Raw genomic sequence first — 24,267 nt, 5'->3', positions numbered from 1 at the left:
TACATAGCTGACTGAACCAACTAACAAAACTTAGCCTGCTAATACTGTATATGGCCTGTTTAGACCATTATATGCTCAACATATCTGACCTGACATTTGATCAAAATGTTTTATGATGTAAAACTGGAAGATTTTTTATTACATTTCATGAGAATAGCAAAAGTATTGGTTGTTAAGTTTAAAATATTGTTTCCCCCCCGTGTTATGTTACAGCTTGCTTTTGATAGAACGGTATTACAGATGTTTCATAGCAACCAATTTATGCGTTACTGCTATACACTAATATGCTGCTATTTTTCTTGCTAAGACATTCCAAGACATTTTAATGGTGCAACCCATTCACCGGTTGGAATATAGTTACAAATAACTGGCGCAACCTTATCCAGAAGTCTTCAGTATGTGTGCTTTCCTCCTCCATCCTGATATTATTGCAAACTACTCTGTCCCCAAATTCAATCTGTTCTCCATTTCCCTGTTCTCCTTTCCATTTGCTCCTCTTTTCCTCTCTTAACCCCAGTGGCAGACAGAGAGAGAGAGAGAGGGGGGGGGTGGGGGGGTATCAGGGGGCGTCATCACCATGACAACAATCCAGATTCAACCAAGCATCAGTGTGTTTTCTCTCCTCCCCTCCTCCTCTTGTCTTTTCACTGAATTAAAGAGGGAAGTTCATCTGTCGCTGTTTAGATCCACAGCAGCCCTGACAGTGAGGCAGATAATAGTGGAGCCTCACTGGCACACAGCTGTTCAGGAGGAGCGTCTTCTCCCCGTGGTGATTGCGACTCAGTGAAGATGTCTCCATCCATTAGTTTGTGCCTCAAGTCACTCGGCCGCCCGTGCGCCTCAGGACATTAATGGTTATTAATGTGCTCTTGCTGTCTTTTATTACAGCGTCAGCTCATGGTACAAGTGTTTTTTCCTCCCTTGTATCATGTCAGTGTTATGTATCCTCTCAGCATGCTAAATCTTCTGGCTGCAGGTTTTTAAATGTTGCCCTTGACATTGTTAAATTAAAATTCAAAAGGCGGAATCCCTCTTTATTCTTTTCCTTGTGCTCTCTGTCAGAGAACAGAGGTAATAAGCTTAAGAGTCAACTGAATAACTGCCACGTGTGGTGAGTCATGTGCTCCTTACAAGACCTGTTTGTGTGTATAGATGTAAAGTGCTTGTGGCTGTGTGTATGGAATAACTGAAGTAGCTTTAAGTGATCAGTAACTATTTGCTCCCTGCTGCTCATTAGCATTCTGAGCTTCCTCCCGTCACCTCCTTCTTTCACCCCTCAGCAGCCTCGTCTGACACAAAGATGCCCTTTATGGCTCTGACAGAAGCCGCCAGAAAAGAGGGGTCGAGCTCACCTCATGTTCCTCAAACTGACTTTTCCCAACTGGCCTCTCTAAAAACCTCCCCTCTTACTAAGATCTACTACGGCTGAAACAGGAGCCTGTTTTCCTTTATTGCCTCTGCATTCTTGTTAGTTTGTTCTGATCCACAAAGGATTATGGGGAAGATGATGGAAAATGAAGGTGGTTAACTTAAATGTTATGAATATTCTTTATGCATTGTCTATGTTTCTATTTTTATCTCACTGAACAAAATATTGCAGCGTTCCCTTTAAGAATGACTACTGAAAACAAAACAGAATAAATTTTGGATTGGACAGTCATCTTTCCTTATTTCAGACAGACACACTGTTCAGCTTAACATGTAACTTTTGAAAAAGACATATTGTATTCTTACACTTACAAATGAAAAGTTCAGCTCAGTCCAATCCACTCAAAAGTTTTGCTGCTACAACATAACTTGGTGTGGTGTGATCAGTAGCTTATGGTGGCAAGTGTTAGCAAACTCAAGATCCCGCAAGTTAACTGACATGACTGAGTCATTTTGCTGTATGACTGTATGACTATATGACTTTATGACTGTCTCTACTGCGGCTACTGATACATTATTTGCAGCAGAACAGTAACACAAGCAAACACAGTGCATCTCACCAGAAGACATTACCTATTTACTCTCACTCAGTCAGGTTGCGTTATGATGATAACGACAAAACAACTGACTCAAAAGAATCTTTCGAAATGAAGGGCAATTCAATGCGCTAATATCCTGTAACTGCTACTTGAGGCCCCAGTGGCAGCTGTTAAGGAACAGTCACACTTAAAGTGACAAAATAACAACATATATTCCCTGTATAAATTACATATAGGACTATGTGTGGTTAATTAATAAGGATTGCAATAAAAAATCAAAACCGTCTCCTGAACAGTACTAAGTGAGTCCTTTACACACCTGCCAGGTCAGTTTTGGAGCTTTAAATCTGCAAAACTGCTCAAAAATGCTGCTTTCCTCTAAATGTATAGTCATCAAACAAACTCTAATATTCATCATCAGTACAGTATTCTTTCATCTATCATTCCCGTCCCTATTGAAATACAGTACAGTGCACTGTGGCCAAACTCTGTCACCAGAACATTAGGAGCAGTCTCGGCACTGCTTCTATGGGACAAAGAATCACTTACACATGTATTATTGATGACAGCTGGCAGTCTCACTTAGTGTTGTTCACTGTAGTTTCCTCAGACATGCCAGCAGTATTGTGGTGAATTGCTCACACATTGCTTTCTAGCCTATAATAGTCTGACATTTAGTCTGCCGTCCTAATTAATGAATTGGGACACATTTGCAAAGCAATATGTGCCCATTCTAACCATTCGTTAGTATGTAAACGAGCCGAATTGCTCATTGATTCGCTTTAATTTGCCAATTACAGAAACAAAAATGAGAAGCTTTTATGGACAGTCTTTTCAGCTCAACCTATACCTGACAAAGGCATGCAGAGGCTATCCTGATAGTAAAATGCAAATGGCACAGGGAGGGTCTGAGATGATTCTTTGTGAGGAGGCAGACAGCTCATTCTTTAGCTGCCATGTTTTATTTGTCTCAGTTGTGTGTGTTACCATAAGGGCTGTGAGGGGAAGTGTGCTGATTAGAATGCTGTGTGCGTATGTGTGTGTGTGTGTGTGTCAGAGTGATTAGAAAGGAGGGGTAGCAGTTCAACTCAGCAGTTAATTAGACCCTGGAGGACCACAGAGGGTGCAGGTGGAAGCCTGGATTACACACACACATTTGCCTTTGCATGAGGTGTGTTTACTGAGCAGCAGCAGGTCAATTCTTGCTCAAACACAAAAAGCTGTCGTAGTCTCTGTTTTTTTTTTCTTTTACAATTTAGGGTGCTTGATTCAGACAGATATCTCAAAACAAAGCAGAAGTGGGATGCCTCGTCTAAAACACTTCTGCTCTCACAGAAGGACATTTTTATGAAACATAATCTAAGCATAAACATAACAGAAAAGAGTAGAAGCACATTTCCACACATCAGAAGCCATTATATCTGTGTGGCTATAATATTCAGACATGAACATTCAGGATCTGGGTTGTTTACTACCTGGGCTACACAATTCTTTGTAATTTTGGTGAACTGACCCTTTAAAATATTTATTGTAGTAAATAATCATTTACTAAAATCTAACACCAGTTTGTGGTGAGAGGGGATCTGTGAGAAATCATAGATGAATATTCTGACAGTCTGAATGTAATGTAATGCTGTAATTGCATCGTGAGAGTGCTGACATAGCAGCCTGCTGAGTGCACGGACATCATTAACATGTGCTTTTAGTGCACGCATTAGGAACCATGCGGCCAGAAGCTACTCATTTGGTTACTATTCATCTCCATAGTAGCCAGTGAGCAGCTCTGGTGCAGGGGTTAATGGCAGCACTTTCAGGAATGTTAAACTCCTCGCAACTCGCTGGACAGGACATTAGCAGCAGGGGAAAGCCGGCTGAGTAAGACTAATGCCCTTCATCATTCATACATGCTAGTTCTGCTGTGCACTAATGGACCTGGAGCTGCTAAACAGACAATATAGACCCTAAATGCAACCTGCTGTTGTTTTTATCATACTTATCAATAGATGTAGTTCATCCACTGCTTTTTTACTCAGTCTGAAGACTATATTGCATGATTAATGCTATAGTTCAACTGAAGGAAACTCTCAAGCTTAGTGGGGTCAAATGACTTGAGGAAAATATGTAACTGCTAGTTTTGACCAACATTGCAATTGTTTCCACATGAATAGAATCTCTTTGGGTCCACCAGGATTTTGTTAAACTAGTTAAAGAGAAGTTAGCTTCTATGTAAACCTAACTGACCAGTTTGTCCCACATTTCTCAGGATATTAGCTGACTGCTTGACTACACCCCAATCCTGGATGGTCCACACTGAGAGCTTTCACAGTGATAAGTATAAACTATGATAAAGATGTGCCTAAAAGTTTAATTGGGAGATTCCAACAATTCTGTTCACCAGCTCTGTCATTTACACTCAACATGCTAACTGCTACTTGACATGAGGCGATCACCTAGATCAAACTTTTTTGAACAGCAAGAACGTCACAGCCCATTCCTTATTCTTTCAAACATCAACATTATACAGAGTTGTGTTTCCTCTTTGACAAAATACATTTTTTGCTGAGTGAAAATAGTACATCGGCATCCAGAGAGCATATCAACCAGTAAGTGGATTGTGGATCTTGCGAATAGAAAATTGAACTCTTTCAAATCATGATCTTCATATAAAAACGATTAATCAGTCAGTCCTGCTGTTTGTTTGTATTGTAGTGTGTTTGAGTCAAATGGCCCCTTCTATCATTCACTACAGTCCAGTAAAAACAGGCGGGTCAATGGCTTAATTTATCTGTCTTAATGAATTATTGATATCCTGCTCTTGGCCTTTCCACACTACTGTCACCAACTTGTATCTGTATGACAGACTGACCAGACCGACTGTCCACCCATCCATTAAATCTCAAATAAAAGCCCCATTAAATCCCGATAAATCTTAGATGACAAACTCCAGTCTTGTACACTGAGTGTGTGTTCCTGCATAACAGCAGAGGGTTTGGCTTTTTCTTCAGCTGCAGGAAAAACACAAAAATCACTGTGGTCATCGATCAGTGCTATTAAGGTTTCTTTTGAAATGCTAATTTCAGACTGGGAACGCACGGCAGTCACACAATAAGGGCAAATTAGTCAGCAGGAAGCTTGTTTTCTCTTGATTTACATCTAGCAAGGGAGCTATACCCTGACAAGCACATATAGTTCTCCATGTCTGTCTTTCTGTTCCACCCCCACCTCTCTTTGTAATTGCTTTAAGCTAAATTTAATTTGGGGTAATCAGCAGAAAGATGAGCCTGGTCTGTCTCTGACAGTCTAGTCTGTATTGAAGCCAATGCAAGCACCGCTTTTTTTTTTTTTTTTTTTACATTATTATAAATCATGTTTGCTACTGTAAGACTTCATTCATGATAAACTATGTTAAAACCACTTGAAAAACAGAACATATAATCCATCCCAATTTTAAATTCTGTTTGTTGCTTAAAGGTTTTTTCAGTTGGTCAAGCCTTTAGAATATTTTATCTTCAGTTATAGTTTTTGTTATCAGGCAGACCACACGAAGCAGGGATGAGTCAGTAGTCTTTCTTTGAACGTTTGTGAATGCCTCACTTGATTACTGCGTGTGTGTCTGTGTGATTTTCAGAGCTTTTCCAACACTACAGGCTTAATAGACAAAACTAATTGCTTTTCCAGTGCTTCAGTGGTGGAGGGTGCTTTGTGATCTTTCAGGCCCACTCGCTTCCCTTTGTCTGGTTACAACACTGCCACACACACACACACACACACACACTTGAGTAATCATTCACACATCTCACCATACAAACATACTCACAAGAGAGCAGCAGAATATTTTCCAAAGCAGACTGTCAAGCTACTGAATGCACTGTTTTGCTCTTCCTGTCTATGCACTGACCATCATACTTTAAACCTTTGTGTCTAGATTTATTGTATACATATAATAGCCAAGAGTCATGATGACAACAAAATGACAGCTTATCTGAAAATACACATACAGGTATACACATTTACATGTATACTTTAATGTATATATACACATTTACACCCTATACAAATGTATAAAGTGTTGTGTCTTTCTGAACAACGAGAACCAAAATGGTTCTGTTTCACGGCAACCAAAAGCTGCCGGCCAGAAAACCAACAGTGAGCTGAGAGACAGTAAAACAAGCTGCAGAGCAGAGAGGAGCTGCAGACTGTATGCGACACCTTTCACATTACTCATTCGATCCATTGTTAATATAAACATATTTAATTAGTTCAGCTTTAAAGTAAATCTCTTGAACGCTGCAGCCCCTGCTCCCCACACATATTAAACTTGGCGTATCAAAGCTGTCTGAATAATTATATGTTAATCAATTAATTAATTAACTATTTTTTTTAGCTCTAGATTCCACAATGGTACTTTCTGATAGCATAAAATTTAATAATGCCGTGAGGATAAAAAACTAAATCTGTAGACACCCTGACATTGACACGTGTACTTAAACGCAACATGATACTGTTGAATTAACACACGGCATGTAAACCATGTATGATGTGTTGACAGCGACAACATGATGTAATACGAATCATTGTCATCAGTATGTAGGAATCTAAAAAGCTCCTCCCTGACGTGTCTCCTCCTCCTGACCCTTGCCCTGCAGGAGCACGTGCACGGCACAGTGTGGCAGATGGCTATCACTCCCGACCGGTTCCCCTGGCTTTTCTATTTCTGGCATCCTCATGCGGAGGGCCTATTGTGTAGGCTGTCATGGTAAAGCATTCAGCATCCTTCTTAATCCACCTGGTTTTTCCTCTGTGGTGATTTCCAGCTGTTGCCACTGGGCTGCATTAAATATGGATTTCACTTCATTTTGCTATGCAGCTGTAAACATTTGATTTTTATTTTCCAAAGAAAAAAGAACCGGAGAGGCGTTTGAGTGTAATTTCCTGTGAACAATTGAAGATTCCTTGTTCTAAGGTCATCAGAAACATTGTTTCCTCAATCTATGAATCATAGGTGAATTGCATCACTGTTGCCACCATCCTGCCAAAATAAAAACACACAACAGCAAACAATTAGTAATGACATGCTACATAACTTAGGCGCTCCCTCACTTACACCCAACCTGACCTTCCTGCACAGCTACCACTTCCAGCCCTTCCTTCCTCAGCATTACCGCTCCTTTGCACAATCACTGGAGGTGTGAGTGCGCCAGATCTCGTGCAATGACGGCGTTTATGTGTTAGTCATCAACATTTCAATACATCGGCGCTTAGAGCCTTAACTCGCTCCTTTCAAGGTTGTGCCCTGTGTGTTTGGTGCAGTGAATAATGGTGTTCAGAAGAATATACTGGAGCCGTGCAGTGAGGCCCAGATGATGCGTGTGGCAGTGAGCCGAGAGGAGCGTTGGACTGGAGAGAGCTGGCCTTCACTCGTAATGATGCAGCTGCTCTCTCTCTTGGCCTTTCTTTGTCTCTGCGTGTCTCTGGCTCTCCCTGTCTCTGTTCTTTTCTCTGTAACTGTCTCTGGTTGCCCAAAAAGAAGTGTAACCAGTTCTTCCTGCTGTTGACTAAGGAAGAAGGTAATTTTTTTTACACACGTGTCTATTATAGGTCCTAAAGTATTCTATAGAGACGTATGGGTTGTTCATTTAAGTTCAGTTCACTATATATATATATATATATATATATATATATATATATATATATATATATATATATATATATATATATATATATATATATATCAGTAAAAATACACTGTAGCTAAAGGATGGTGAAGACAAATACTAGTGTCTATGTCACGCTATCATCAGTTCTGGATTTCCAAGTCCTCCAAATCAAACGACAGAATATTCATGCACTCCAGAACGACACATACTAGAGTTTTCATTTTCAACATTTGTCTGTGCCTTCCAAAATTATTGAAAAAATAATATGTTTTATGATGTGACAACACTATGGTTTAGGTTTTGTTAAGTTTAGGCACAAAAACCACTTGGTCCAGTTTAGGGAAACAATGTGGTTTTGGTTAAAATCTGTATTTCCTGAAGGTCATGATTATATTAATAATCATGTGGTTAAGGTTAGGGGATGATCGTGGTCATGGTTTTTTTAAAAAACCAATGTGGACTCATTGAAACAAACAGCTGTCTCCCGTGTTAAAGTTTGATGTTTTGTCAGCTGATTTCTTCCTTTGCTCTCGTCAAAATTCCTATTACCACCAGAGGGCTTTGTCATTTAAACGGAAACACATGTTGTTTTGGGGCACTTTGCTGACAGTCTCCGACGCTCTGGAGGCATTATGTTCACGACTAAAACTCTGCACATAGACTGAAATGTGCGTGTCCATTCTTTTCATCAGATGTACGCATAAATGTTCGGATTTCATTTACGATACTTCCAAAATTGAATGATTACATTAAAAATTAAATAGCTATTTGTATTTCCAGACAGGATCCTTGCCATTTTAACTATATTGATAGTTACCACCGGGCCACTGAGTAGATATGAAATGGTTTCTTTGTGCTGTAAACCATCCTGCAGATTCCCAACCTTGTTGTACCAGTACAATCTGCTAATGTTGGCAGCGGCCTCATTTGTTTAAAGTTATTATACAATGGCTGCAATCATGTTCAGATTCTGCACATGGCAAATTCAATGAAGAGTCAGTGAGTCATCATCTGTTCCATCCAATTAATTATAATGCCTCTCTGCCTCTCGTTTTCCTCTCTCTTTAATGAGATTAAAGAATTAATTTTTGTTTCTCAGTAGGTGATCATGAGCAGAATATGTGTTGGCAAGTGATCAAACAGTAGTCATGTTTAATGAGAAAACAATTGTTCTCCTGCTGTTGAATGTGTGTGTATCTGCTTCTCTATCCCTCTTCCACACTTCATCTAGAGTAAGGAAACGGCTTTACTGATGGTGACAACACTTTTCTGTGTTAACCACTTGGACCTGGATTTGTTTGAGGAGTTTCGGTCCTCAGGTCTGTGAGACGACAGGATGTGATTTCTGTCTGTGAGGTTAGCTGATTCTCTCTGATGGGATGTCGGTGCTCGACACGTCAAGGGCACCTGAAGGCACTTGAAGGCATAGCGAGCAGACTGTCACCATTCACCGCTGCTGAGGGAAACACTACTTCTACTTTTAGAGGCTTATGCTGCCTTTTTTCTTTAACTTCCCCTAAAAAATAACCCTTTTCTAATAACATAGGACAATATTTCCACAATATCCCTGCTTCAATAATGAGTTTATTGTGACCTTTTTGTAACTACTACATACCAGACTATGCTAAGCTTAGAGTGACCTGATTTATTTTTTAGTTCATAATTGTGTGACCATCATAGTTTTTCTGTAATAACTGCATAATATCTATAGGTTTGCAGATGTTCTTTTTACTTTTTCTGCAAGGTCTCTCAAGCTCTCTCTCTCCGTCTTTCAACTCTCTTGGTTAGATTTGTCCTGTACATGAATTATTGATGTTGAGGGACTGAGCTACAGTGCTGGAGGTTTTTTCTGCTCCATTACTGCTCTCCCACTGGGCCACAAGCTTTACCTGTGAGTTGAGCTCCACTTCACCCCGGCTATCACAGAGTTAGGACAAAGAAGTAGTTTTTACGACGAGTTGTCTGATCTCTCAATGAAACTGTTTATAGCTGCTCTGCACACTTGAAGGGGGAGTGAAAAGCCATCCATCATAGAGACATGATATCGTTTAAATACGGAGATAACGGCACACATTTTCAGACAGTGTTGCACATGATTGTACACATGGAAAATGAAATAGTTGCCTTGCCGATCACAGCATGAAGTAGGTGTAAATGTTGGTTTCGGAAAGTTAGTTAAAAGTGTCAGATGTAGCCCCCAATTCTGACATCAGAACAGTGTTGGGGGAGGGGATTTTATGAACTGTTTAACCAACCAACAAGCACTTGAAGGATACTAATGCCTTTAGTGTGAGCTCAGCCACCCTGCAAAGGAAACTCATTTCAGCCGCTCATATCAACAGTCTCATTCTCATGTCACCAAAACTCATGATGACAGGTGAAGGTTGGAACATACTGTAGACTGACTGGTCCTTTTTCACCGAACAGTCCAGTACTACAGCCATATTGCTGCTGATGCCACGCCATTTTTAGATTGGCATATGCTCCTGCTACCTTTCACATTCTCATTTTTTCATGTTTTTCTTTCCTTTCATGATCTCCACTCTTTTTCTCTTTTCTCTCTGTTCATGCTCCTTTGCAGTGCTCACCTCTTCTTGTTCTGTACCTCTGTTCTCTGCTGTGCTCTACCAAATGTCACTTTGGTCCAATGTTATTTCATCTCTCAGCTGTTGGTTTACTGCAGTAGCTACTGTGATTTTCCATCGTGCCCATCCATCTTCTATTGGACGCACAACACAACCTCTCACTCAACACTGAAGGAGGCTGTGGCTGAGTAGCTTTGATGACTCAACAAGCTGACCTGTCTAAGCCAGCCTTGACCTTTCAGAGCGTTGGGAGGGGAGTGAAAGGTCATTGTTGATCTGAAGTGAAGCTGTTTTTATCTCTGTAAAGGTCACACTCAAAGCCTGAGATGACACCTAATTATAGTCATGAGTTGGAATGACACTGCATAAAAAGCATCGAGTTTAATTATCTTTGGCTTAAATGTTTATGTAGCTTTAATAATTTTGACCTTGCTGAAAAGCTTTAGATGTAATTTGGCCAAATTGTGAAGAGAATAGTTGTGGAAGAGGGAAATCTGCCTTTAGGCATTTTAGTAGCTAGCCAAGCTATTGTTCTGTAAATGCTGAGCTCAATATCAGTGCCAAAAAAATCAGTCAAGGGCATTTAGCATTTACCCAGAAGGCCCTCACCCAGGGCAATGCATCGTTCCAGTATCTGTTTGTGTGTATTGATGCCAAAAAGAAGGAGACGGGGGTGCACTGTTGTTGCTTGGCTTTGTGTGTCTACAGAGGTTGGGTGGTGGGTGGGGGCTCCCACAGCGCTCCTTTAGAACTGGGTCAGAGGGATTAATTTCCTTGCCTGGCCTACTGGAGCTAATGGCAGATTAGCATGGGAAGTTTCACTTCCATAACAGCCCTCCACCCACAACCCTCAACCAGGACTGGAAGCGCAGCGGCATGTTGCTGTTCACACTGCAGGGGCTCCACAAATGTGTGTGTAAAGTAGTGCCACTATACCTTGTACTATAGTACCTGCTGACCATGTGTGACTGTGGCATTGAGAGGACGTTGTCGGCTTTCTGCACAACAGCAAAACAAGCCACAAGAACATCTAAATGTCACATTGGTCAAAATAAATCCTAGATGTAGTAATAGCCCGTCAAAGCTGTAAGGTTTATCCAACCAGTTTTTTTCTTTTCAGATTAAAATCCAGGTTTTACATCCATGTGAACCAACCAACCAACATGTATTTGCATATTATACTCCTTCCCTGTGAGGATTCTAAATGCTGAACTTTAAGCCAATTATCATGTAGAAATGGCAAAGATTAATTGGTTCCAGCTAAAATGCAAGAATTTGCTAAATTTGAATTTATAGGGATGTTTGACAGGCAAAACAAGCATCTGAAGGAGTCAAATTGGACTCTGGGAAATTATAAAGGGCATTTTTCTGTATTTTCTGGCAATGTAGAGACTGAGCGATTAATGAAGGGTTAAAAACATGATCAACAGATAATGACAATGATCATGAGTTGCAGACCTAATCCTAAGGAACAGACTGTGTACCTGTGACATGACATTGGAAGGTCAGCTTCATATCCAGTTAACGATCTATTCTGCATGTCATTCATTCGTTGGCTCCAGTCTGTCTCTCTCCAGTTGACTGTCCAGTAAAAAAGGAGATGCCATAACAGAAAGGTTTCTGTCTGTCTCTCTTCACATAGCTACCCAACCTTTTCTCTGTGCTGTGTTTGGGTGTTGTTGGCACCAGTGGGCATTTTGATGTGCTGAAAGTGATTTTAATTAGTCTTCATGCATTGCCTGTAGGCTCATTCTTTCCTCCCCTCTGCTTCACTTCTACACTGTTGTTTTTATCAACCTTCCATCAGGCCTCCAGTAATACCAGCGAAGCCTGTCTGAAAATCTCTGAGCTGTGCAGTCTTAACTCACAGCCAGACAGTTATGACTTGCAACAACTTGCATGCCTGCCAACACTAAACCCTTCTAAATTGCATTTAAGATTCAGATTTAGCAAGATTTAGCATCCTGGTTATTTTTTACCATTTTATTTTAATTGTGGAAATGGATTTGAATGTCAACATTAATCTCCTTGTAGTAGCAGTAGCAGAGGCAACAATGTCAATGGCAAGTCTTTTTGAGAGAATCCTGTTATACTATAAAGTTCCCATGACTCAGAGCAGAAAGCCCCGAAAGTTTAGGAATTCTTGAGTCAGCTATTCTGGGAGTTGCCACATTTTGCAGCAATGCATTGTTTCTTTGGGGGATGTTTTTATGCTCAAGAGGATATTATGTCTGCGAGTGTTGTTAGTGTTGACCACATTACATCACTCTCTTCTTTGCTTGTTCCCTACCTCCTCTCTTCATCTTGACGTTGCAACTGTAGACGAAAACAGTAGATTTAGGATTCCTCAGCAAAACAAAAAATGCTCATTCCCAACTGTCTCTCCTCCTTTTTAAGGTATTGGCAAGAACGTGATCTGTGATCGGACAGCCACACCTCTGGATGCCTTCCGAATGATGTCAGCAGCCCAGTACTACCCCAAGTTGCTGAGCATCATGGGAAATGTGCTACGGTTCTTGCCGGCCTTTGTTCGAATGAAGGAGCTGTTAGAGGAAGGATACATAGGGGAGCTTCTGGTCTGTGAGGCTCAGGTATGACAAAGTCTTTCATTTGCTTTCTGATCATTGATGAGAATGACAACTATGTTAGTGTTAATCAAAAAGATCTTGTCACATTGTCTCCTTTTTGCCCTAAAGGTCCACAGTGGCAGTCTACTGGGGAAGAAGTACAACTGGAGTTGTGATGATCTGATGGGAGGAGGGGGCCTGCACTCTGTAGGCAGTTACATCATTGACCTTCTTACTTTTCTGACGGGCCAGCGTGCAGCAAAAGTCCATGGCTTTCTCAAGACCTTCGTCAAACAGACAGACCACATCCGGGGCATCCGTCAGATCACCAGCGATGACTTCTGCACGTTCCAGATGGTACTGGAGGGAGGCGCCTGCTGCACCGTCACGCTCAACTTCAACGTGCCCGGAGAGTTTCGGCAGGAGGTGATCGTTGTGGGGACCGTTGGGAGGTTAACGGTCACAGGAACAGACCTGTACGGACAAAAGAACAGCGGTGGTGGAGGAAGCGGTGGCGGCCCTGAACTCCTGCTCAAAGACACCACGCCTCTTGAGAAGGCTTCGTTACCAGAAAAGGCCTTTAGTGACATTCCGTCCCCATATCTTACTGGGACGATCCGCATGATCCAGGCCGTTCGGCAGGCCTTTCAGGACCAGGACGACCGGCGGACGTGGGACGGGAGGCCTCTGACGATGGCCGCCACCTTTGAGGATTGTCTTTATGCGCTTTGTGTGGTGGATACTATCAAGAAATCCAACCAGTGTGGAGAGTGGCAGAACATTGTGGTTATGACAGAAGAACCGGAGATCAGCCCGGCCTACCTGATCAGTGAGGCCATGCGACGGAGTCGGATGTCACTCTACTGTTAGCCTCCTACCGGTTACCATAAAGACTGGGGGTAGCAGCGGATTGGCCTTGGTATTGTTGGAACATAGTTTTGATACAACTACCAGTTTCAGTTCTTAAATTTGTCACTGGTTTGTTTTAAAAATCTGCATTGTTGCTGTTACAGACAGGTTATACCACTATGATAAAGATATGGTTTCCTGATACCCTGCCTCAGCAGTAAAGGAAAAGCAATGTGATTAATAATTAAACATTTATTTATAAGGAATCATTTCCTGTTTTTTCCCATTTGAGAGAGGACTTGAGCCCTTCCAGGGAGATGCACTTCTAAATCAAACTGATTCATGCAACAGAAAGACAAGATGCAGTCCTACAGTGGAGGGAGATCAGGGAGTAAAACAAATGCTACTGTTTTCTGCTTGACCGTAAGGGTATTTCACCTCTCATCTCTGCTCCTCTTCCACATGACTGGGTCTGGAAGATAACACCTTACACTGTGGGTCCGAATGAGGACAGCCAAGGAAGAACGATAGTCCTCTCAGTTAAAACTGTGCCGCTGTATTGTTGCTATAATCTGAAGTACTTGCTAGTTTTACCAAGTGAATGTTTCAAAAATCAGTGTGCTTGATAGTTTCAGTCTCTGTCGGCTCTGTATGCTTCATCTGTATGTTTGAAACGAGAGAAAAAACTCAATAGTTTGGCTGGTGGGTTTTTCAGAGGGGTTTACCTTCTGCTTTATGTATGCAATATATCCAGGCTGTCTCTTATTCTAGTCTGGAGTGAAGGGTTAAGATACGCCGTATCAGTTACAGTAGCCTGTGCATCAGTTTGTGAGTCCTGCAAGTCATATTCTGTAGACTGTATGACTTGGCAATCTAGCCATACTTTGATGTTCTTATTTATCTCATGCTTTTTCTGTCAACATGAAACAGAGGCATGAAATACACTGAATTCCTTGTGGTGTGTTAGTGCACATCTGTACTGAGCCTTAAGAGTGGATATTAATATAGTCTTGCGCTAAGTTGCAAATGAATGCTAAGCTATATGGGGGTTTTATCCTCATTTTGTAATGCAGTGGGCCATCCCTGCTGAAAGTTATTTAGCATTTAGCATGTTTTATAAAGCCCCTTTAACATGCACAATGAAATGGAGGCTTGTCAGTAAGCATTGCATGAGAATTCAGTTTGACCTACAGTAAGACTTGAAACCAATGGCACACAGTTGCACTCAAGTAACTGTGGAGCATAGTAGGGTAGATTGTGGAGTATTAGCATTTCTTTCAGCTTCTGTCAGAGGTGTTACATGACAAGTGTGGTGTTAATCTATATTTTACTTGTCAACAAATCCATGAAAACAAAAAATCAACAATGAATTTGTCTGTCTCTCAGTACTTTACAACTTACCTAGCCTGTCTGTGGCACTTAGTTCCAAGCCCACTGGTTCCTTAAAAACTTAAATCTTATAACTGCACCAATCCATTTTTTATGCACAAAGGGTCAGATTATGTGAAATGTGAAAGGGACACCCATAGTGATAAACACAGAGAATTATCACTTTACTCAGCAGTTCTCAGCTCAACAGTGTATTTTAGCATCTTTCAGCTTGTTGTTTTGGTTTTACAGCCTGCATTTTTAATGTTTTGGTCCAGTCTCATCAACCTTGATTTCAGCTGCAGTAGGCAGCGGTTTTCATTGAAAAAGGTCTGATGAATTCACTACATGCCCAGTAGGAGTTGATGGACATTAAAACAGAGCTAGAAGGAGAGTGAATATAGGAATTATTTTTTATTCATCAAATGGGCAAAAACACAACTCCAAACAAATGCAAATTTTGCTCCATATCTGCTTGATGTGTAAATAGACACCTGTTTTTTTTTAACTGTTTTATGTCTATGTTTTGTTTACAGCTTGTTTTACTGCCACCAAATGGCCCCAAAAAATCAGTTATTACTGGTTTAGCTCACAAATGTATAATTTCTTTTCTTTTTTAAAAAAAAAAAAAAATGTTAGTATTATCTTAGAACAGCTGGGCACTGTAGTTTTTAGCAAACATTACCCAAATAAGAGTAAATTGCACATTTATTGTGCATTATTTCCAGATGGTGAGTGATTAATGGTTGACTAAAACATTGGAGCTCTATGGCACAGAGTAAGATATATCAGACAATAGTTTAGTTCATTGTTGATTTTAGTCTTTTCAATTGATTTGATTAGAATAACAAAAATATAGAGTGGCACCAGACTTATTCTTTAAGGCATCGACTACATGCATCATGAGTGCAGCTGTTATTAAGAGCTTCAGTGCAAAAGAGTATATTAATAAAGAGAGCCATTGAAGAACAAGAGAGAGAGTGAGGTTTTAAACCAAACTGTGATCGAAGGGATGTGTAGCATAAATATACTGAGGAGAAGCTCATCTGTGATGCAAAATCCCGCCTGAGTCTCACAGTTTTTTGATATCCTTTCTGCCTCATTGTGACATTGAGACAAGTGAGAAAAGTGAAGTTGTTTTTGAAGTTGTTGCAGAAACATTAACCACTCATTGTATTTTACCACCTGTCCAGCACTAAGGAAGCTAAAACAAACCATCAGAAAGTGTTTGCAAATACGATTTGACCCAGGTTTGTTCTGACAGGTGAAAGAACAACACTGACCCACAAGCCAAAAGATTGATTTTTTATGCATCTCTGTTCCCCCTGTGTGGTTTCAAGTTCTGAAACTGTGCTGAAATACTATCTATGTAACGACTACTGAAAATGTACATATGGAAATATTATAAAACAACAGTATGTGTTTGTCTAAAGAAATAAACAAGTACTGTATGTATTTTATTTGTAAAAACCAAGGAACTGGAACATGTTTCGATGAGTGTTAAGGTATTTATTATTTGTTTTTGTTGTTGAAGCTTTGTGGACTCACCTGCAGTGTATTTGAGAGATTAACAGCAGGCTGAGGCCTCGGAGCATTCTTATAGTTCCCATCTATGAAATATTGACCAAAATAGTCTTCTTTTAAACATGCTGTTGTGGAAAGCTTTATGTTTGCTCTTATGGATGCATCATAAATCACATATTATAAACTGTTACTATTTCTCTTAAGACCTCAATCATAATCTGGCGTTATTAAACACATCATCCAGTACAAACTCTGACAGGAAAGTCACCTGTTTTAACAGCTCATAAATACTGTTTATAGTGTAATGTCTGGCCCCTTTTATTGTCTAGTGTTTTGATTTAATGTGTCACCATGCTTTTCTGAGAGGTCAGGACACAAAACCCATGCTGCAGTGTGATCAGCTAACCAGAAGTGTAGTTACAAATTTTAGAAAAAAAAAAAAAAAACAAGTCTGCTAACCAGTCTGCCATAAAAAGCTCTGAGTCCAACACTGATAAGCTATCACTCTTTCAGATTACTCATGTCATATATATTGCCCCTTGTGTCACAAGCGCCTTATCAAATATGCATATAGACTTTCCCCTTTTGTCAGATAAGAGTTCTCAAAATATAAAAATGTGGACATGATGTGGAATTCTCTGTTCAGGGTTGAATTTGTGTTTTGAAGTACAATGTTTAGTTCATTACTTTTCTTATTTCTTGATAAGATGCATAATCAGGAGGCCTAGATTTTGTGACATAAACTTGAATTTTTGCTCAGTTATAGAAGACACTGGATAGGCAGGTATTTATAGGAAAAATGAAAGACAAAGAAAAGGTCCACATTCCTAATCCCCTGTGTTTTTATTGTCATTTGTAATTGTCCCATCAATCCTGTAAACGTGATTTATTACTTTCTGATTTATGGCTGTGCACTATAGTAGTCTTGGCCTTGTTAAGCCCTATTGAGTCTGATTTGGATATGAATGATTTCCCTTTCCCGTTGGTGAACTGATAAATGTGTACAGGGAATTTGAGGTGAGTCTAGACCTGTATCAAAAGTCAGACAGGCAAATACAGGCGATGACTTCTGCTCATTTTTAATGCAATCTAATGTGAAAGTGGGCTTGCTTGCAAATTTTTTAAATGAATTAACTTGCTTACATCATTAGTGAGTATATTGCTGTATGTTCTGAGATGAAAGTGAATAGATACCAGTGATGGCAGGAATCCTAGATAGGGAGATAAAGCCTGTGGTCTGTACCCCCCTCAAATCCTTCAAATAGTTTGGTCCAGTTGTCTTGTACCTTGCTTTCCACAAAAGAAAGGTCATACCATTGTGATTTACAAGGTTACACAAATTGAAAGTTAATCATTTGTTTTCTGCAGCTTCACCACCAGGATCTATTTCATGCTGTAGTTATTGGTAACATTTAATTTGCAGGTCTGTTATGTCCTAATAATTTCCTGAAAGTTTCCTGGAAGGAAGCATGTGATTTGGTACAAAATACAGTTAAAATACAGACAATAAATTCTGAGATTGTTATTTTGGTTATTCATAATAAGCTGTGTTGAGTTTATTATGGGTTTTCAGAAAAATGTCCTTAAAACAAATTACGTCTGTTCAAGTAAATATATTATTTAGTTATATATATCATTCAATTGGAAGATTTGTATTCTTCATATATGTTGAAATTTACGTATGTAAGTTTGTCTGCGGACAAATTTGACATTTTTGCATGTTCAGGCTCATCTTTCTTCCAGTTGCATTTCCAGGAAACTTCTTAGACAGTTGGAAACTATTAGAAATTTTTGAGAGATGCAGCAATGACACAAGTCCCTATTCTGCACACTCACATCAGTGCTGCTATCATGTTCCTCAAGGAATTATTTGGAAAATTCTGCAGGGTAAATTCAAAATTTATGGTCTCAAATGGTTTTCCAGTGATAGAACTATTACTGCTCACTAAACTGCAGAAACTCATCCCACAAAGAAACAGTTTGCATTCATACATTACCTGCTTCTATTTCTTTCTCTTTGTTTCTTTATCATCTGTTTTTGGACCATAGTATCTTGGCTGACATTGTTAGGTTACCCAGGACTTGTCTGTCTTTCAGGATCCACACACAATAGACGCAGTATGTTCAAATCAGCTCAGGTCTCATGCTGAGATTAAATCAACTATATTTAGTGTCCCTGGAGTGAAAAGGTGTTTAAGAGCCCACAGTGATTCCTAACATTAGCTTAATCAGACCTTCTTAAGTGTTTGAAAAATATATTTATTCCCAGCTGCCATGCTCTGTGGCAAAAGTGTTGTTAACATCGGCTACAAATTTAGAGCATCACATGTCATCAAGGCCTTTCATTTCACTCAGCGCAGATGCTTCAAAAATGCTAAAACAGACAATAGAGCAGGAGATGCATTTACCCTGCTTTTTCTGTGGTGTCATCATGATGCTGCTGGTGATGGTGATGCAGGGGGGAAAGTATTCTCACATCACATCTCACATCATACTTATAACCTTTTACTGCTCATGAGTGAAGCATCTGCAAAGAGTTTTTAGTGACCCAGCTATGCCTAGACACACTCCTCTCTGCATGGGGTTGCAATGGGCAGCGGTTTGAAACAGATGAGGCAATATCTGGGTTGGCTGCTTGAATATTTAATGAGTGGAATTTTAATGAGCTGATACAGTATGAGGATGTCATGCATTTGAAAGATGTTCACTTTTTGGTTTTAATATTTCTTGACTGATTTTTCAATGTTTTTTTTATGTTGAATCACTGAATATTTTATTTTTTTATGCTTATTGAAAGGTTGTAACATGGCGGCTATGTTACAACCTTTGCTGGTGTTCAAAACACATCAAGTTGATGTTGAAATGATGACCATTGAAATACAGTACTGCAAAAGAGGACTCATGTTTCCCATAATGCAAATGTTCTTTAGATACTTGCTGGTTTGAATTTTTGTTGCCAAGAAATGTTTTTTGTTTTGTTTTGTTTTTTTATTGTTGTTGTTTTTTTGTCATATAGCTCACTGCTTGTGTCCCATTAAGGACAGAATAAGCAGAAAAAGACATTGCAGAAAAATGAGAGAGGAATTCCAACTTTGCGTCTGCACTTTGACTGCTTTGTTTGCTGACAGTCGTGACTATGAATTGCTTGTTCCTGCTTTGCCAGCATTCGCAAACTGTTCAGAGGAGAGGTTGTTCAGAGAAAGGTTGAGGTGGAGGAGGTGGGATGGGGTGAAAATTGTTCATTTTGGAGATGAACAACCTCAAAGAGGTGCTTCTTCAGCCCTCTGAGACCGTTACTTAGCAACCGGATGCCACGTTGCCAAAACTAGGTCCTGTCTTGGATTTTTTTTTCTCTCTCTCTCTCTTTTATTTTCACTCACAGGGTAACACACCACCCTCACTTCTTGTTTGTCTACCCACCCTTCTTTTTCACATTCACACATTTTTCTTCCATCTCTCCCCCTCTTTCTCTAACTGACTGAACTCCCAACAGGGGTTTTACAGTTTTCAGAAAGGTAATGGTTTTTGATCTGCTTTTCATTGATCTGTCGTTTCACATTTTTCACAGAGTGAATCTCTGTCCTCTTTTTTCCCCTCTCTCTCGCTCTCTCTCTCTCTCTATCTATCTATTGTGAGTCAGGTTGAGGCCTGGAGGACAAGCTCACTGGTGCTTCTGCAGATCTTCCCCCTATTACTATTTCCTCTTCTCTTCTCTTCTCTTCTCTTCTCTTCTCTTCTCTTCTCTTCTCTTCTCTTCTCTTCTCTTCTCTTCTCCTCTTTTCTTTTCTCTCCTCTCCTCTCTTCTCCTCATCTCTCCTTTCCTCTCCTGTCCTCTCCTTTTTGAGGTCATCTTACATGTTTTTGGATCCAGGACTTAAGTTACCAAGGCAACCCCTTTATTAAAAACTTTAATAGGAGACAGATACAGGTCCCAAATGCCTCTCCTGAGCTGCTTTGTGAATGCTGACTCTGCTGTGTCTTGCTGTGCCCTTCACCTGCTCAAAGAAAAACAAATATCCATCTTGATGCTGTATTGTGACTATATCCAATATTTATTATGTATGTATATCGTTGATGCATGGACCTCTGTGCATACTGTAATTTGAGCTCTCAAACGCATATTTATGGGTCTTAATCTAGAGAATGTACTTACTGTAGGAATAATTTATATTTTCTATCCGTTAAGGACAATATGCCATTTTTAGGAGGTCAGTTGGTGTCACAGAAATAAAAGCTCCTCTGAGTTCTCTCCGTGCCGTAAAGCGTGATGGTGCACTTCTGTTGAATTACTCCTTCTCCCCTCCCCGTTTTCTTATTTGATTGACTGTGTGAAGCCTGTGTCAGTGTTTTACAATCGCATCTCCCCTGCATCAGTGCCCCGCACTGATTGAATGTGTGTGGGTGAGGGTGTGAGTGAAAGTGTGATTTTGTGTGTGTGAGCGTGTGTGTGTGTGTGTGCGTGTGTGTGTGTGTGTGTGTGTGTGTGTGTCTGCAACATGGTTTACGGCTTCAGCACTTGTCTAATGCTGCAGTTTCTATGGAATAAAAAACTGTGTACATCCATGATGACTCTAATTTCATTTTTTAAATAATTAGTTATCTGTTGGTGAAAGGCTACAGAATTCATATCACGACTGAAACAATTTAAACGTCTAATCTACTCTGCGTTGATCTGGTTTTGCCTGTATTCCAAGTATGTAAGGTGAAACAAATGTAACCAATACAAAATACACCTATTGCTCAGCGTTATGTTATTATAATAATATTTTTTGATACAAAAGTGCAGGAGTGCTTAATCTCCTCCATGACTGCACACAGCATTTGAAAGTTTGTGCTGACCCCTGCTGGCTGCATTAGATGCTGCACATAACATCCCTCTGCAGCATACTGTAGCCCTAAGGCAACAGAAAGTCTTTTTCACCTGCACACCCACACATTTATGAATATTTTAAGTTTTACAAATTGTAATATCTGATGACATATTTCTGATAAATCAAATGAGGAGCTGACGTGGGTATAAAGTTGCATTTTGTGGTGGGCACTACCTTTTCAGGAAGCACCACCTTGTGCCACAGTGCCAGAAAAGGATAACATCATTTGACCAACACCTTTAAATTAAGATAGCTTTTTGGGAAAAAGTTAGGCAGTTAGGCACATTGAGAAATACTATGCTCAATGATGGAGTTGTATTATGATGTAAAATGATGACCCTGGCTGATGATTTAGACACGGGGATATTTAAGGGTCTAAAGTTGAGTCTCAGTGTTTTGACTGATACATTATCAGAAAACCTTGATCTTCCAAAAGGATAGTGTGAAATATTTTTCCCAAAAAAATATAATTTATGTGGCAGAGGCATCTGAATTCTGTGAAATCTTTCAAATCCCTGAAATCTTTCATTATTTTTTATCTATCTATCTATCTATCTATCTATCTATCTATCTATCTATCTATCTATCTATCTATCTATCTATCTATCTATCTATCTATCTTTGCATTTTTGCATCCCATTGTTTTAGAAACAGTTAGTCAGACTGGACTCAAAGAAAGACACTCTTAATGTGGCACAGGCAGAATGAATCCACTCAGACCTGTTAGAAGAAAATGCAACAAAAAGTCAAAACCAAAAAGAAAATACAGTGCTGTCAGTGCTGCCTGATGAGGGACTTTTTATGTAGTGCACTTACTATAAATACAGCATTAATACAGCATTCATTATGTAAAACTCCAGAAATGGAAACAAGCAGAATGACTACAGACTTTATGTATTCTGAAAGCATTTTCATGGGTGAGAGCTTGGGTCTGGATGCTCTCTGAACCTTAGTTAGACTCGCTCAGACAGCGATTCTACATAATAACTGTCATACAGATTCAGGGAGCAGTAACAGTGTTAGCAGTCATGATTGGTCGAATGAGGATATTGTCAGATGTAGTATGAACAAATATAAACTGCAAATGCAAATGATAACAACTATTGTGAGTTCAGCCTCATTAAAACACAATAGACTTTATATGATCACAGAAACCAGGAGGGGCCACAACAGAGATTTAACGGTGGTCAGTCTCGGCTGTCAACAGTTAAACAGGTTATATTCAGAATTAGATTTCAGGGATGGGTTTGGTGTGTTAGTGTGAAGGTGATCTGGAAGCAGTGATCATGTTCAGCCTTGTAGATGCAGATACTGTGTAAATTAAACACTGGCTTATGTGGTCACTCCTACTACTAGAGAGTAGCAGGAGGACCAGGAGATAGTGCTTTCCTGCAGTACTAGAACTTGGGTAGTTCAGCTTTACTGGAACCAACAGCTGTAAAGCTGCATTAAAATGTCAAACAACAATGCTCTCTGGCAGGGAGAGTCTTCTCTGTTGCATATTTATCCTGAAATACAGTCAGGAAGAGATTGGTTGAAGTTTTCTGTGAATTTTCTATCAGGAGCTGCTTAACTGGTTGATTGGAAACCTCGAAGAAAGATGAGGGGCAAGGGTGGACACATGTCCTGAACATGCTCAGTTTAGGGTAGAACATAAATATTTTAAACTGATTGATAATCTGGTGACCTTTAGGGCTGTGTCGACAGTAATTGGTTTATGATGCTTATAATTGGTGGAGCCAGGACAGGAGTGACACACACACACACACACACACACACACACACACACACACACACACACACACACACACACAAACACAAACCAGCCCAATATCCCTTAGAATTATATTCCACACTTTATGATTTACATCCATTGCCAATGTTCAGTGCCAATGGAGGAATTGCAGCCAACATACATACTAGTTGTGGTAATTATAGTTCAATTTGCGAGATGACACTGACATGATCATTCACCCTCATTGCAGGAATCCTGATGTTAATGCCAGATTATTGATATCAATTTATATGCATGTCTGAACTCCTATGATAAAATATAGAAAAACAAAAAACCATTGATGGTTTCCAGTGCAGAGGCGAGTGTGTGATCAGTCCACAGGGTAGCGCCACAGACAGTGTAACAGAGCAAGAGCTGTCAGTTTTTTTTATTTTTAGTTCTCAGTGACACATCACATAATCCTCCTTCATCTGATTCTTTTAAGTGTTATATTTTCGACTTGGACCCAGTTTTTCTCAGCAGCTTCGTACCAGTCATATCTGACAGTTGTCAGCTGTCCGACCCATTTCTGCTGGGCCACTAGACACACCACCCGAAACACCCTCTGCATGTCCTCAACACACTGCTGCTCACTCTGCAATGAAACATATGTGTTTCATTTTCATGGCCTGACAGCTTTCACTTGTTATTTCAAACAGTGCATGTAGACAGGCAGCAACAGTGTGGGAGGCAGACAATTTCAATGACATTCACCATCACTCTTCACCAGCACCATATTCTTAGTTTTTGTGAGCAATGACCAATCTATGTGTTACAAAACATTTATAATTATTAAGGTTTAGTGCACTATGAAGTGAAAGGCTCTGAAATATTGTTAATAGTCAGTATGTCTTTTGATGAAATGTCAGGTCAAACTCTATATCTTTTACCTATCAGGTGAAAGGATTCACATAGGAAGAAAGGCAGGTGGTAATAGTTGTGATATAATAGAAAATACTCTTCCATTATCTGATTGTAAATCAGATAGTGGTGACCAGGAACACCTAAATATTTCCAGGATATTGAGCGATCCAGGTAAAACTATTTATGAAAGCAGCTGTTACATCTGTAGCTGAGTTTAACCTCTGACCTCCCTGGACAGGAC

General features: G+C 39.9%; 1 protein-coding gene across 1 annotated transcript in view; it reads left to right on the top strand.

The window, feature by feature from the left end:
• The window catches only part of gfod1 (glucose-fructose oxidoreductase domain containing 1), a 31,008-nt gene extending 15,553 nt beyond the window's left edge, over positions 1–15,455 (top strand). Inside the window, exons 2-3 of the mRNA XM_044339586.1 lie at positions 12,607–12,800; positions 12,906–15,455. Coding sequence (XP_044195521.1) covers positions 12,607–12,800; positions 12,906–13,646 — 935 coding nt within the window. The 3' untranslated portion in view covers positions 13,647–15,455. The remainder of the gene's footprint in view (positions 1–12,606; positions 12,801–12,905) is intronic.
• Positions 15,456–24,267: the final 8,812 nt, after the last annotated feature.

The sequence above is a fragment of the Thunnus albacares genome, chromosome 21 (genome assembly GCF_914725855.1).
Source record: "Thunnus albacares chromosome 21, fThuAlb1.1, whole genome shotgun sequence".
Taxonomy (NCBI): Eukaryota; Metazoa; Chordata; class Actinopteri; order Scombriformes; family Scombridae; genus Thunnus; species Thunnus albacares.
Note: the sequence above shows the minus strand (reverse complement) of the source record. Positions and strands in the feature narration are given on the sequence as shown.